General features: G+C 42.6%; 1 protein-coding gene across 5 annotated transcripts in view; it reads left to right on the forward strand.

Annotated features, from left to right (window-relative positions):
* MAP4K4 (mitogen-activated protein kinase kinase kinase kinase 4) overlaps positions 1–16,479 on the forward strand; it is a 447,614-nt gene that overhangs the window by 187,631 nt on the left and 243,504 nt on the right. For all 5 annotated transcript variants that reach the window (XM_033948219.1, XM_033948217.1, XM_033948220.1 and 2 more), the window contains exons 4-5: positions 5,193–5,318; positions 11,378–11,488. In XM_033948219.1, coding sequence (XP_033804110.1) covers positions 5,193–5,318; positions 11,378–11,488 — 237 coding nt within the window. The remainder of the gene's footprint in view (positions 1–5,192; positions 5,319–11,377; positions 11,489–16,479) is intronic.

Below are 16,479 nucleotides of genomic sequence, written 5' to 3' on the forward strand. Positions count from 1 at the left end.
CCACTGTCTGTCTTCTCTCTGCGCCTTCCATTTGCTCTGTTACTATGCCTCTCCCTTCACCCCCCCCAATTGGTCTGGCACCCATTTTCTTCCTTCCGCTCCCGCATAGTCTGGCATCTGTCTTCTTCCCTTCCAGCGTCTTCTCCCCACTCTCTCTTCCCCTTTTCCTTCAGCGTCTTCTCCCCACTCTGTCATCCCTGTTTCCCTTCAGCGTCTTTTCCCCACTTTCTCTTCCCCATTTCCCTTCAGCGTCTTCTCCCCACTCTCTCTTCCCTGTTTCCCTTCAGCGTCTTCTCCCCGCTCTCTCTTCCCTGTTTCCCTTCAACGTCTTCTCCCCACTCTGTCATCCCCATTTCCCTTCAGCGTCTTCTCCCCACTCTCTCTTCCCCGTTTCCCTTCAGCGTCTTCTCCCCACTCTCTCTTTCCTGTTTCCCTTCAGCGTCTTCTCCCCACTCTGTCATCCCCGTTTCCCTTCAGCGTCTTCTCCCCACTCTGTCATCCCCGTTTCCCTTTAGCGTTTTCTCCCCACTCTGTCATCCCCGTTTCCCTTCAGTGTCTTCTCCCCACTCTGTCATCCCCGTTTCCCTTCAGCGTCTTCTCCCCACTCTGTCATCTCCGTTTCCCTTCAGCGTCTTCTCCCCACTGTCATCCCCGTTTCCCTTCAGCGTCTTCTCCCCACTCTCTCATCCCCGTCTTCCTTCAGCGTCTTCTCCCCACTCTCTCATCCCCGTCTTCCTTCAGCGTCTTCTCCCCACTCTCTCATCCCCGTCTTCCTTCAGCGTCTTCTTCCCACTCTCTCTTCCCCGTCTTCCTTCAGCGTCTTCTCCCCACTCTCTCTTCCCCGTCTTCCTTCAGCATCTTCTCCCCACTCTCTCTTCCCCGTCTTCCTTCAGCGTCTTCTCCCCACTCTCTCTTCCCCGTCTTCCTTCAGCGTCTTCTCCCCACTCTCTCTTCCCCGTCTTCCTTCAGCGTCTTCTCCTCTCCATCCCCCACCCATAGCGGTCCAGCAGCTCCCTCCCACCAGCCAGCCATGCATCTCGCTCCCTCTCTTCCCCTTACCTTCTCTTCGTGGTGATTTCTATAAGGCTATGCCTTATATTACAGCCGGAGCCTTGAAGTCACGTCGCGTTGGCTGCTGGAAAAGTCTCCTCCGATGCAACCGGAAACAAAAAGTTGCGTCAGAGGATTCTTTTCCAACAGCCACACGTGACATGACTTCAAGGCTTCAGCTGCAATACAAGGCATAGCCTTATAGAAATTGCCACAAAGAGAAGGAAAGGGGTGAGGGAGGGTCGCATGCATGGTCGGCCGGTGGGAGAGAGGGGGCTGCCGGACTGCACGCTCGTTCACCTTTAACTGCGGAGACAAGACCATTCACCACTCCATGGAGCATGAATGGCCTTGTCCCTGTACTCGCGGTGACCTCTTTTTTTTTTTTTTCCCCCACCGTGTCATTCTCTAGTTGCTGGCACTTATACATGGAAGCTACTCAGCAATGCTGCTTGTTTTTCTGTATCTGTAGGTTTTTGAAATGGGTACTTCCAAACGGTGCCTAGAATTACATAGAAACACTCATAGAAACATGACGGCAGATAAAGGCCAAATGGACTATCCAGTCTGTCCATCCGCAGCATCCACGATCTCTGTTCCCTAAGAATTTGTTCATGTAGTTAGGAACCCCATGATTGCTTTCATCTTTTCTAAAGAAAAAATATATATTTCACTACCATTTTCCCAGTTTTGATAAAGTTAAAAGAAAAATAGCTCTTCTATGTAGCAATCTTCTATGTACATCCAAGTGACCTGGAATCAGCTGCTATTGGAGACATGATGCTGGTCTTGATGGACCATTGGCGTGAGTCAGCGTAGCTCTTAATGTTCTCATACAGATCCAAATGCAGGCCAGACTGAGTATTTCCAGATGAATTATTCATCAGAGAGGAAATCACTTGAATATGTGGTAAATGATTGTCAGCACTTATAATATCAGATTTACTAGTAGACCTATTTCTGGTAGTAGTGTAAACTGCTTTTATACTCTGGTGCTAAGTGGTATATAATATATTAAAATCAAACTTTAAAAAAAACACTAAATTCTACACAAAATGTATAAGCCAGAGTGCGAAAGCAAAATGTATTTGTAAGGAATTCATGAGATATGTCTGTTTTGAAAATTGTTTAAGGGCTTTAACAGATTGGAACCAGGCCTCCTTAGAACATGAGGAAATGATTTTTTAAGAAGTACAAAGGTAGACCTTTTGTCTCTGAGCAGTAGTAACCTTCACAAAGTTTTACACTTTCTGGGAAGATTTTTTTTCTTCATAGTATTGTGTTTTTTTGTGCATATTTTTTTCTGCATATGTCTGTGAAAGTTTCAGATGACTTTTCATTTTATGGTAAGGGACAGTTTTGCAATACTGCTCCTTTCATATCTCACCTGCGTGTGGGTGACTGTACAAGTCTGTGTGATCATATCTGCATTGGACAGAGATAGAAATCTGCAGTTTTGATGACAAGGACTAAACCAGGAGTTGATTGTGGAAGTGACCATAAGCATTTGACATGTAATGTAAGATCAAGGTAAAGCTCCATAAGAAGATGATCATTAAAAGTCTTCCAAAATTTGATATTGAAAATATGCCACAAAATTATTGGATAAAATTAAACAGATTTGCCGTTCTTGATACAGGAAATAGCCCAAAGAGTTATGGCATGACATTAAAATCGTAATTAGTGATGAAGCTAGAAAAGCACTCCAGAAGAGGAAGAAGGCCAAGAAAAATTGTCTTGCATATCTTAAGAAACTTGGAAAGTAGCAGAACAAAGAAGACAAGCAAAACTTTCCAGTGATAGGGAAAAGTATCACCAATGAAACAAGTGTTTCACTGTCAAGTTCGGCAAGATGAGGAACGATATTTTAAGGATAATTGAATTGGCGCATGTATATGGCAAAATCAGATTGGCTTATCAGGATGTTAAGATTGAGGCAGACATTCCAACTTCGATTGGGAATGCTTAAGGACACCAATGGAATGATACTGAATGATCCAAAAAGCATTAAAAATATGGAATGAATATACAGAAAATTTATACAAGGAAAGCAATGTGGGAAATTGAAATGGACACTGACGCTGAAGAAGCAAGAGCTAGTAGCTGTTGGAACTGGAGAGGAGAGCCAAAGAGAAACAGGTAAAGGCTGCAGAGCCGGGGGGGGGGGGGGGGAATGAGACAGACTGGGGTGAAGGCAGTGGGTGGTGGGGGGGGGGGTGAGTTATTAGAGAGAATCTGGGGCAATACATGAAACAAAGAGGCAAATCACCTTTTCGCTTCACCTATCTAGAGGGTGCTATCACATAACTGACAGCATGCTTTGGGAAGAAAATTTATACAAGGAAAGCAATGTAGAAAATATTGAGGAAATTTAAATGGACACATCTGTTGTCTAAATTGCATTATACAGGAGGAAATGTGAGGGGGTGTTTTATTCCTCTCCCTCCCCCCCCCCCATTTTGTGTTTGTAATCAAAGAAACTTGTAAATCAGTTCCTTAAAGTGCCTCTGCTAATCAATGCAGAAGTCAATAATCTCCCTTCATAACAGTTTCTCTTACATCAGCACAGCATCGAGCTCTCCCAAAGGCTTCAGCCCAGTGGTGCAGGAAGTTTGAGAAGCCTTGTGGTTTCAAGTCCTGCGAGACTTCCCAAACTTCCTGCACCCTGAGGCTCAAGTGTATGGAGAGTCTGATTACTGTACCATATCGAGGTAAGAGAAGTTCAGCCAAAAGGAGGGAAATTTGTGGTATGCTTTGGTGACCTGGTGCCTGGGATTTGTCGAGCCCTGATCTAGCATATTTAGCAAAGCAACACCAGACAGGAAATATATTACCCTTTTTATTTATTGTACTTCAAAGACTTTAGAAATTATTTATCAATTGTATTTATAACAATGTATGCAGATCTTTTTCACCAGCATATCTGTAAGTGTGTATGTTGTATGTAATGAGTGGCTGGAGTGATAGTCATATTTAAGATGGCAACAGTCACGCCATAAAATACAGGCAGTCCCTGGGTTAAGAGCAAGTTACGTTTTTAAAGCTGTTCTTAAGTTGGATTTGTATATAACTCAGAACTTGTAGATTTTAAGATTCTTGGTGCTTATCTCTGCTCCCAGCTGACAAAAGGACCAATAGTCCCTACTCGCAGTGTTCCCTCTAAGGTACCGCATGTACAACCACACACTGTTCTTAATGTGACCATGCATCATTCCTGAATCTGCTACAGGAGAAGTGTAGGAGTCTATGCCACTGGAAATACTGCTCAGTAAAAACAAATGAAGCCGCAACTGCGTTAAGTACAAGTTGTACTTAAGTCAGACATCTGTAACTTGGGGACTGCTTATATAGACTTGTATCTTTTATCACTGTTAAATAGTATATATCTTTTGGAAAATGCAACCTTTCCCTGAATACCTTAGTCCTTATTTGTAAAGGATTTCTTGTGTGCTGTACTTATGGGGGGGTGGGAGAGCTTTTTTTTTTTTTTTGAGGAAGGGCTTCCAATTCTTGTTTCTGGTGGAATGGTTCCTCCCACCCCACCCCTTTTTTATTGGGGGGGTGTTAATATTTTTGCATTTTACAGTTTGTTGGCTTCTGTAGCATATGTGAAATACAATTTTGAGTCATCATATATAAATCTGAATGGTTTGCCAGGTGCTTTCCCAGGGGCTGTGTTCTGGTTAGACTAGCAGCTCGGGAGCAGGGAAATCTTGAGTATTATAGCATGTATGAAAAACATTTTCTGAGGTAAGCAGCTGCTCATTGTAATGTGTCTGGTGGGAAAGTAGAACAGTAGGGACTCACATTAAGGTTTTGGTTCTTTGATAGAAGAAAAAGTGAATACAGTGGAAATTTTGATGTAGACTGCAACTAATCTACCGGTTTATAAATATGCCATACAAATTTTTTATATATATAGAAAAGTTGCAGTCTACAAGTTTTGAAAATATTGAACTAGTATTTCTAGTGTGCTTTTTCTTTAAAAAAAGAATTGCCATGTTAGGCTGGAATATGTTTGTGGGTGATTTGATTTTTTTTTATTTTTTATTTTTTGTAAATCATACAACATATGGGGCGAATCAAAAATTAAAGGCAATTTTGAACTGCATGTAGATTGAGGATTTTTTTTTCTTTTCAAGGATGAAGAAGAAGAAATTAAACTGGAAATAAACATGCTGAAGAAATATTCTCATCATAGAAACATTGCCACTTACTATGGTGCTTTTATAAAGAAAAGTCCTCCAGGTCACGATGACCAACTTTGGGTAAGTGGAAAAATTTCTGAGATTTTATAATCTTTTCCTGTTTACAGGTAAACAGGATCACAGTCATAGTGGACCACCTGTACCTGCATAGGCCACCAAGAGGAATTATCAGCTCCATATAGTCAACCAAGAGAGTTGGAAATTAATCCTCCTAGGATGTATTGGCCACTTGGGCAATGTGTACTTATCTATGACAAAATGCAGTAAGAGAAGCTTGGTTCACATCTTTTAAATCCTGATATTTGCATTGGTTGTCTAGAAGGAAAAGCAACATCCCAAGTATGGTCATTCAGAATTTCCTGAATATTTTGTAAAAGGGTCACAATGAATGGGGGAACGTTTTGTAAAATTACCTATAAGGGCATGGGCAATAAACATGTAGCTTGCAGCACACAAAGGCAAGAACAAACAGAGCAGGAAGAAGGGGAGGTGTGGCATTATATGTTAAAGATAATAATAAAACAACAGAATTAAAGCATTGTAGGTGATTTAGGCACAGATTCACTAAAGATAGTGATTCAATCGCTGTTGGCAGATTTTGAAACAGCGATTGAATCACTATCTTTTTTGCACGGAGGTGCAAATCATTTGCATTCAAACTCCCCAGTGAGCGATTGAGTCGGGGCAGAGCCCTGACAGTAGTGACAGGAGAAGCAACCTGCTGTCAGGGCTTCTGCCAGTTTTTCCATTTTTTTTTAATGGCACAGATATTTTGCGTGTATTACACACACAAAATATTAGAAACATAGAAAATGACGGCAGAAAAGGGCCTCGGCCCATCAAGTCACTCTAATGACTTCACCCCCCAAGAGATTTCACATGCCTATCCCATCTTCTCTTAAAATCTGGTACGCTGCTGGCCTCGATCCCCTGCAGTGGAAGTTCATTCCAATGATCAACCACCCTTTCGGTGAAGAAATACTTCCTGATGTCACCATGAAATTTCCCGCCCCTGATTTTCAGCGGATGCCCTCTTGTGGCGTGGGACCTTTAAGAAAGAAGATATCATCTTCTACCTCGATACGGCCCGTGATATATTTAAATGTCTCAATCATGTCTCCTTTCTCTCTACGTTCCTCGAGTGAGTATAGCTGCAATTTACTCAGCCTTTTCTCATATGGGAGATCCTTGAGTCCCGAGACCATCCTGGTGGCCATTCATTGAACCGACTCAACTCTCAGCACATCTTTTTGCTAATGTGGCATCCAGAATTGTACACAATATTCCAGATGAGGTCTCACCGTGGATCTATACAATGGCATTATCACTTCAGGCTTCCGGCTGATGAAACTTCTGCGGATACAACCCATCATTTGTCTAGCCTTGGAAGAAGCCTTCTCCACTTGATTGGCAGTTTTCATATCTTCACTAATGATCACTCCTAAATCTCGTTCCGCTGTAGTCCTAGCCAAGGTCTCACCATTTAGGGTGTAAGTTCTGCATGGATTTCTACTGCCAAGGTGCATGACCTTACATTTTTTAGCATTGAAGTTTAGCTGCCAAGTCGAGGACCAATGTTCCAGTAAGAGTAAATCCCGGGTCATACTGTCGGGCAAAGTGCTTTTACCTACTATGTTGCATAGTTTGGCGTCATCGGCGAATAATGTTATTTTACCTTGAAGCGCCTGAGTCAGGTCGCCTATGAATATGTTAGAGGATTGGGTCCAAGACCGAGCCTTGCGACACTCCACTGGTCACCCTTGACGTTTTGGAGAGGGTACCGTTAACCACCACCCTCTGAAGTCTACCACTTAGCCAGTCATTGACCCATGCAGTTAATGTTTCTCCTAATCCCATCGAATTCATCTTGCTCAACAACCTGCGGTGTGGGACGCTATCAAAAGCTTTACTGAAGTCCAAGTACACGACGTCCATGGACTCCCCCATATCCAGCTTTCTTGTTACCCAATCAAAGAAGCTGATTAGATTGGATTGGCAGGACCTTCCCTTTGTGAATCCATGTTGATGGGGATCCCGTAAATTCTCCTCGTTCAGGATCGTATCCAATTTCTGCTTAATTAGTGTTTCCATGAGTTTACTCACTATTGATGTGAGACTCACCGGCCTGTAATTTGCAGCCTCTGTCCTGCAACCCTTTTTGTGGAGTGGAATGACGTTAGCTGTCTTCCAATCCAGCGGGACTCTTCCTGTACTCAGGGAAAGATCCATGCTCTTCAATAACGGTTCTGCCAGGACATCACACAACTCTCTAAGCACCCTGGGGTGTAGATTGTCCGGTCGCATGGCTTTGTTCACTTTGAGTTTTGATAGCTCACAGTAGACGCTGCTGGGTGTAAACTTAAAATTCTGAAATAGGTCTTCCGAGCTTTGCCTTGACTGCAACTGTGGACCGGACCCTGGCTCCTTGCAGGTAAAGACTGAGCAGAAGTATTTATTTAGTAGTTCGGCTTTATCGGAATCTGATTCTACATAATTCCCGTCTGGTTTCCTAAGGTGTACTATCCCATCTGTGTTTCTTTTTCTGTCACTAATGTACCTGAAGAAGGATTTATCCCCTTTCTTAATGTTTTTTGCTAGATTCTCTTCTATTCGAAGTTTGGCCTCTCTGACTGCTGTTTTTACAGCTTTAGACCTGGCCAGATAGTATTCTTTTGCCTCCCTTTTTCCTGATTGTTTGCAGGAAATAAATGCTTTTTTCTTTTCTTTAACGAGATCCGAGATCTCCGCAGTGAACCACTGGGGTTTATTGTTTCTCCATCTTTTGCTTACTGTTTTTATATAGCGGTTTGTAGCTTCGTGTAGGGTAGATTTCAGGGTTGACCACATAGCCTCTACATCATCGATTTCAGCTTGGTTTTGCAGCTCCCGATGGACGAAATCTCCCATGCGTTTGAAGTTAGTGCCCTGAAAGTTGAGGACCTTTGTTGCTGTGTTTGATCTAGTGAAACCTTTCCTGAGGTTGAACCATATCATGTTGTGGTTGCTGAAGGCTAGCGTATCCCCTACCGAAACCTCTGAGATGCCTTCTCCGTTGGTGAGTACCAGGTCCAGTATCGCCTGATCCCTAGTGGGCTCCAATACCATTTGTTTGAGTCGTGCTCCTTTTATGGAGTTCAATAGCCTTTTGCTGCTGCTGGTTGTAGCGGAAAGTGTGTTCCAATCTACATCGGGCATGTTGAAGTCCCCTAACAGTACTGTGTCCCCACGCATAGTGATGTTCTCAATGTCTTCGATTAATTCTATATCTTTGTCTTCTTGTTGTCTTGGAGGTCTGTATACCACACCAAGATACAGGCATTTGTCGTTTCCCCTGGCCAGGTTCACCCAGAGGGATTCCCCGGTGTACTTGAAATCTGTGATTCTGATAGCTTTGATGTCTTCTTTAGTGTATAGTGCTACCCCTCCCCCTAACTTGCCCTCTCTGCCTCGACGAAGTAAGTTGTAACCTGTTATAGCCATATCCCACCCACGAGAGTCCATGAGCCAAGTCTCGGATATCGCCACCACGTCTAGGTCGGCGTTCCTTATTTCCGTCTCCAATTCCAGAATTTTATTGCCTAAGCTGTGTGCATTAACATACATAGCCCTCCATACCTTATGTTTGCTAAGTTCCTGTGGAGAATGTCCCGCCTGAGTTAGTGTGACTCCTGTAGAATTGTTTTCAATGTGTGTACTTACCTCGGACTCAGAAATGGAGTTTCGACTTACCTCTCCAGGATAGTTACTTACTGTGCTGGTATGTGAGTGGGTACCCTCCCCCAACTTACCTAGTTTAAAGCCCCACGAAGTAGGCGGACTAGTCGAGCCCCCCCCCCCCCCCTCCCGAAGGAAAAGGCAGGCGGGATGCCTACTCACGCATGCCATTGGCCCGACTCCCTGAAAAATCCCTCAAAAAACAAAATGACAGGAGGGATGCCTACTCCCTCCTGCTGGCAAATACCTCCCCCCCACCCCTGAAGAAACCTGGAGATCATGACTTCCTTAGGCTCCTCCCTAAGGAAGTCACTGATTGGCTCAAGCACCTCAGGCTCCTCCCAAGGGAGGAGCCCGAGGCACCTGAGCCAATCATGGTCTTAAGCCCCTCCCCATGCATCACATCATGCATCGGGGCAGGGCTTAAGGCCCGCAGTGTGCAGGAGGAGTAGGAGGAACCCTTCCTGCTCCCAACGTATAAGGTATGGGAGGTGGTGGTGGTTTCTTCAGGGGTGGGGGGAGGTATTTGCCAGTAGGAGGGAGTGGGCATCCCTCCTGTCGTTTTTGTTTTTTTGTTTTTTTTCGGGGAGCCGGGCCGATGGCAGGAGGGAATGGGCATCCCTCCTACCGGGTTTTCGGGGGTGGAGGGAGTGGGCATCTCTCCTGTCTTTTTCTTCGGAGAGGCGGCTGCGGCAGCTGTGTTTGTCAGGAACCTTGTTTGTCTCGGGAGGCCGTTGGCAGCAGTGGGGTGGGTTTTTTTCTATTTTTTATAATGGGCAGATATTTTGCTTTTGTAATACATGCAAAATATATGTGCCAAAAAATAAATGACCCCCCCCCCCCCCCAAGCAGACCTGTCGGTGACACAGTTACCAGCAGGTCATAGAAACATAGAATATGATGGCAGAAAAGGGCCATTAGCCCAACAAGTCTGCCCACTCTAAGAACCCTCCCCCCCTAAGCACTTCCTCGAAGTGAACCCACATGCTTATCCCATTTTTTCTTAAAATTGAGCACGTTGCTTGCTTCAATTACCTGAAGTGGAAGATTATTCCAATGATCAACCACTCTTTCGGTGAAGAAATACTTCCTAGGTCTGCAGCAGTCGGGTTTTAGAATAGTAAAACATGATTCAAAATAGCCAAGCAATTGTTAGTGAATCAATCGCTTGGCTATTTTGCATTGGGTTTTACTAATTTTCATGGGTGGATCAGACAGGAGAGTCATCAGACAGCAGTTTAGTGAATCGGGGTTAGGGAACACGAACGTCGTTACAGGATTGTTAAGTTTAGTGAATCTAGGCCCTAGGTAGTTCACATGGTACTTTCCTAGGCTACACTAATGATTAATCCTAAGAATTTTCTCACCTCTCAGCAGTGGTAATTTTTTTTGGTTCATAGTCAGTCATGCGCCAACAATCGTGCGCTGACAATTCAGTGCAAGAAAGGAGCGCGCCACCGGAAAACTTAGTTTTAAAGAGATCCAAAGCGGGGTGTGAGTGGGGAACCCCCCCACTTTACTGTATAGTGTTCGCGCTGCTGTTGGGGGGGGGGGTTAGGGGGTTGGAACCCTCCATTATAGAGAAAACTGAACTTTTTGCGATTTTTTTTTGGGGGGGAAAAGTTCTGTTTTCTCTATAATGTGGGGGGTTGCACCCCCCACACCCCTCCCCAACAGCAGAGCGAACACTGTGCAGTAAAGTGGGGGGTTCCCCCCATACCCCTCCATCGGAGCTCTTTAAAACTAAGTTTTCTCACGGCGCGCTTCTTTCATGCGCCGAATTGTCAGCGCTCAATTGTCGGCACGCTGGTGTCTGGTGCACGATTATCCCGTCACCATTTTTTTCCTTTCCCATTTTACCCAGTTATTCTTGGTTTATAGAACTTATTTTGTACAGATCCCTTTTTTGTGTTGGTCTTTTTTTATGGTTTTAGTTTGTAATGCTTTTTTTGCAACAATTGTTCATCGGAGTGATGTTTAGTTACTAATAGCAATATGAGCAAATACCAAAGAAATACAAAAAATTGACCTCCTTGTGCAGATCTTAGTTTCAGAATGCAACTAATGGAAGCTTATTTAAAAAAAAAAAAAAAAATGGGGGTAACTACCAAAAAAGTCCTAGCTCACTGGTATTTCATGCTCATAATCTCGATAAAATAAATTAAATATCCAGATTAGTCACTGAGGTAATTCAAATGTAGTCCTTCTCCTGTTCTCACCTGGCTGTTGTGTATGGCTGTTGTGCCTAAAATTGTACTTAACCTTGTTCAAAACATTCATTTCCATATTTCTTTTCTTATTGTAGTGTCTAATGATTTGTATTCATCATGAGCAGTGTCTAAGGTGTGAATGAGTCATGTTTTACTGTTAACATTTGGTTTCTGTTCATGGTTTTTGATTTGCAGCTTGTTATGGAATTTTGTGGTGCAGGTTCCATAACTGACCTTGTGAAGAACACAAAAGGGAATACTTTGAAAGAAGACTGGATTGCCTACATCTCCAGAGAAATTCTCAGGGTAAGGAACCAGGTTGTACATATTCATGAACTAGGTCTTTCAGAGATGCACCTTGACTGAAGTTTTTTGTGAGGTTCATTTCTTTTCACGGGAGTGACTGTTCACTCCAGTATTATTCTACTGCTGTCATCTGTGTGGGTCCCAAGTATGCTTTCATTCTGATGCAGTACTGCTTTCTTCCACATCTGATTATTCCAGAAGATGGTTTCTATCCTCTATGTAAGGTAATCTGCAACAAATAACTTAACCTAACGTGGCTGCTTGAATACATTTGTATTTGGGCCTGCCGGCACATATTACTGTCTCAGTAGACTTCATTAAGATTAATGGGAATCTATTAAGCAAGAACATATGTTAATGTATTTTGCCACATTTATGTAAATAAACCCTATGAAGCAGAAAGCCCCGCCCCACCTTACCCAGAAGTCCACCAATATAGTACTAGAACAGACAATTTGGACCATAGGATTAGCCAGCCATTCTGAAAGTTCTGCATACCTTAACAATGTGTAGCAAAGGCGTATCATAATATTTAACATACAGTCATTCTCTGATTTACTATATAAATTGCTAATGGTTATACAGGTACCTTTACCGGTACCAGCAGTTTACATATAACTTTTGAAACAAGTATTTGTTTCCAAGAGATATTGGTTCAAAATTGTGTAACTGTAGAAAAATATTAAAAATAACTAAGGGAATAACAAAATACAATAGAAAAAAATTCTAAATTTGAAGCTTAAGATATTGGCAAAGAAATCTTAAAAAAAAATTATATTCTTGTTCTTTAGAGGTTTCATTTATTTCATATCTGCAGTGCTTTGCTTTTTCTCTTATAAGCAGTCCACTAATATCAAAGGGTTAATATATATTTTTGAGACATCAAAGTATGTGGTTGGATGTCTTCGTTGGATGCCCTGGAATGAAAGAAAATGTCCTTTGGTCCATAGTTTGCTGCCTTGAAAGGATTCTGTGGTCTCCACCAAAGCAAACTAAGCCATTATAGCAAAAGGAATGTTTTGAAGATCTTCCTGCTGTTTAGTGTAGTAGAATCTGAATGTTTGTACTTCATACCTATAACTCGGGCATTTCAACTGAAAGAACATGAGAAAATATGACTTCTCTATTATACAAATTCTTTTATGGTTTCAGATAAACTCACCTTCATTCTTGGTTTAGGTCTCCCTTGTTAGCAATTTAAAGACTGAGTGGATAAAAGGATATTATTCTAGGACAAGCAGGCAGCATATTTTCACATATGGGTTATGTCATCCGTGGAGCCTGGTGTAATCACTTTAAAGGATTGAAGTCTCGAGACCGCTTGTACCACGCATGCTCCATGCCTTCCCTCCCAACTTCAGCTCATGGGAACATCAGTTCTCAGTTTCCACAGAGCTGAGAAGCTGTGTTTTTGGAGTCTCTCCAGACATGTCAAACTTTGCATTTTTCAGTGTCTCCTGTTTGTTTTTTTGCTTTTGTTTCCTCAATATTTTTCATCTTCCTGTTTTCTTTGTTGTTCAAACTTTCTCATTTTTGACCAATTTTTTTGTTTGTTTGTTTTGGGTCTTCAGGCTCATTGCAGCCTGTTTTCAGACTGAGTGCATTGAGTAGTTTTCAGTTTACAATTTACTCAACCACCCTGGCCCATTGAGTCCTGTGACTTTGTATCGGTGGTGTTCCCCTTGATATCCAAGGTTCCAAGCAGCTTCAAGCGGTACACCCATATAACTGGTGTGTCCAGTGCTGAGGTCCTGAACACTTTTCTGATTCTTTCCTATACTGCTCTATTCTGCAGAAGAGGTCTCTTAAGGCCAGACAGCTACAATTTTAAAAGCTTTTTGGGTCAACCTTGGGCACATCAAAGATGTCTATGGAATCTGACACTGACGCCCAGAGATCAACTTTATCAATACCGGTACCGACAACATTAATACCTTCCTCGCCCTTTTTCTCATCGGTACAACCTCTATCAGGGGAATCATATAAAAAGGTTAAGAAGCACAAACAACCTTACCTCTCCAGGAATTCATCAGTGTTGTTTCAAGTAGAGAGTTGTGCGGGGACAGAAATCAAACCCGTCCCCGGTAGAATCAAACTTGTCCCCGCTAGGAGTCAAACTCATCCCCGCCCGTTCCCGCTGGAATCAAATCCATCCCCACCTGTCCCCATAAACTTCAGAAGTAGTTATTTCATTTAATTATGCTACTGAATTAAAGTACAAAATGTACAACAATTCGGATAAAGAAATAACAAGCCAAAGTGAACAATATCAAATGTACAAACAAAAAACAAACTGCAGGCAACTATGTGCGAGATGCAGGCAATGTTTATTATATCAAATATTTCATTTATGCAGTTAAAAATACCACCTTATAACAAACCAAAGGACCTGGCCATCCGCAACGATGAAGAACTGAATAAGCTGCTGGGGAAAGTCACCATCGCGCAGGGCGGCGTCCTGCCTAACATCCAGGCTGTGCTACTGCCCAAGAAAACCGAGAGCCACAAAGCGGCCAAAGGCAAATAAAGCTGTCCCGTTGAGAGGACGTCAACCAGAAACCCAAAGGCTCTTTTCAGAGCCACCCACTCTTATCATGTAAAGAGTCAGTTTGCTGAATAAACCCACTTTTTTCCTTGTAGAAACTAAAGCTCGGCAAGGCTTATAGGTAGGGTAAAAATATACTATATGGATGTGTGTGTTTTACTCCAGTATAGTATTTTTGCTAACCTCTCATGCTTATAAAGAGCTGTAAAGTTTTTTTCAGTAATAGAAAGATGTCAAAGAATGGCGAGGAAAAGACATGGCATATAGCCATTAGAAACGGAATATCGATGGAGTTCCGCAGGGGTCGGTACTGGGACCGCTCCTGTTCAATATATTTATTAATGACCTGGAGGCGGGAACAAATTGCGAAGTTATTAAATTTGCGGATGACACCAAACTCTACCGCAGGGTTGAAACCATGGAAGACTGCGAAGATCTGCAAAGGGACCTAACGACGCTAGAAGAATGGGCCAAGAAATGGCAAATGAACTTTAAGGTAGGGAAATGCAAAGTCATGCATGTAGGGAAAAGAACCCGATGTTCAGCTACAAAATGGGGGGATCACTGCTAGGGGTAAGTAATCTTGAAAGAGACCTGGGAGTGATGGTAGACACATCTTTGAAGGCGTCGGCACAGTGCGCCACAGCCTCAAGAAAAGCAAACAAAATGTTGGGTATCATTAAGAAGGGTATCACGACCAGGACAAAGGAGGTCATCCTGCCACTGTATCGTGCAATGGTGCGACCGCATCTGGAGTACTGTGTCCAGTACTGGTCGCCGTACCTTAAGAAGGACATGGCGATACTTGAGGGAGTCCAGAGAAGAGCAACTAAACTGATAAGGGGTATGGAAAACCTCTCATATACTGACAGACTGAAAAAGCTGGGGCTGTTCTCCCTGGAAAAGCGGAGACTTAGAGGAGACATGATAGAAACCTTCAAAATCCTGAATGGTATAGAAAAGGTTGACAGGGACAGATTTTTCAGATTATGGGGAACCACAAGTACAAGGGGACACTCTGAGAAATTAAAAGGGGACAGATTTAGAACAAATGCCAGAAAGTTCTTTTTCACCCAGAGGGTGGTGGATACATGGAACGCGCTTCCGGAGGCTGTGATAGGCCGGAGCACGTTACAAGGCTTCAAAGAAGGTTTGGATAGGTTCCTAGAGGATAAAGGAATTGAGGGGTACAGATAAGAGTAGCGGTAGGTTATAGGGATAGTCTGGGACCATTGCTCAGGCAATGGGCCTGATGGGCCACCGCGGGAGCGGACCGCTGGGCGAGATGGACCTCTGGTCTGCCTCAGCGGAGGCAACTTCTTATGTTCTTATGTTCTGACACGGTCAGTGTTTCGGAAAACACTCCTTCCTTAGAGGTCCATGGTTGCTAAGGTATAAAATAAGCTACATAAAAGGTATAGAACAACCACCCCTTTATCATCAGCAAGTTCCTCGCAGCGTTTTTGCTTTTGCTTGACTATTTTTGTGTCACACATTCCAAGAGAAGAAGAATTACAGATAGGTGGTTGTTTTATACCTTTTATGCAGCTTATTTTATACCTTAGCAACTATGGATCTCTGAGGAAGGAGTGTTTTCCGAAACACGGACCGTGCCAGGTCCTTTGGTTTGTTATAAAGTGGTATTTTTAACTGCATAAATGAAATATTTGGTATAATAAACATTGCCTGCATCTCGCACATAGTTGCCTGCAGTTTGTTTTTTGTTTTTGCTTTGGCTGGCAGTACTGCAGTTTTGGTTGGATTTTGTTTTTGTGCTGTTCTCAATATCAATTGTACACCAATCTGAGTATTACATATATCTACGTAATATAACCACAAGGAGAAAAATAGGAAGAGGGACAAAGAAAAGGGAACTGAAGGAGAAGCATAAGAAACAAGGGTGGTAGGGAGAGAAAGAAGAAAAAAATCCCTCAGAGGCCAAAGAAGGAGAAAGATGGAAGAATAGAGATATGTTTAGGAGACATGTATTTGTTAAGAAAATGAAGAAGAGATACTTTATTACATAGAGTTTCTTCCTCTCATCTTTCTCTTCCCTATCATCAAGGTTCAAGGTTTTATTAAAATTTTATTTAATCGCTTATCTAATTTCTAAGCGAGTTTACAATATATATTAGAAAAGAGCATGAACATAATAAAAATGCCATTAACAATACCATTAATACTTACAAAAAGAAAGCAATTACAAAGAAACATCAACTAATAATTTGCTTATTAAAAAGGGATAAATGAGACAGACAGACAGGAGACAAAAGGAAATAGGGTTAGAAATACAATTTGGATAGGAATGAAAGACAAATAAGGAAAAAAAACAAAAGGAAAGGGCTTGTTGCATCTGTACCTCCCTCCTTCTCTTCCTATCACCAAAAATTATTTTCCATTCCTCGTGTACAGGGCAGGATTAACTCTTCAGTATGCCCTAGGCATA

Source organism: Geotrypetes seraphini, chromosome 6 (genome assembly GCF_902459505.1).
Source record: "Geotrypetes seraphini chromosome 6, aGeoSer1.1, whole genome shotgun sequence".
In the NCBI taxonomy this organism is placed as follows: Eukaryota; Metazoa; Chordata; class Amphibia; order Gymnophiona; family Dermophiidae; genus Geotrypetes; species Geotrypetes seraphini.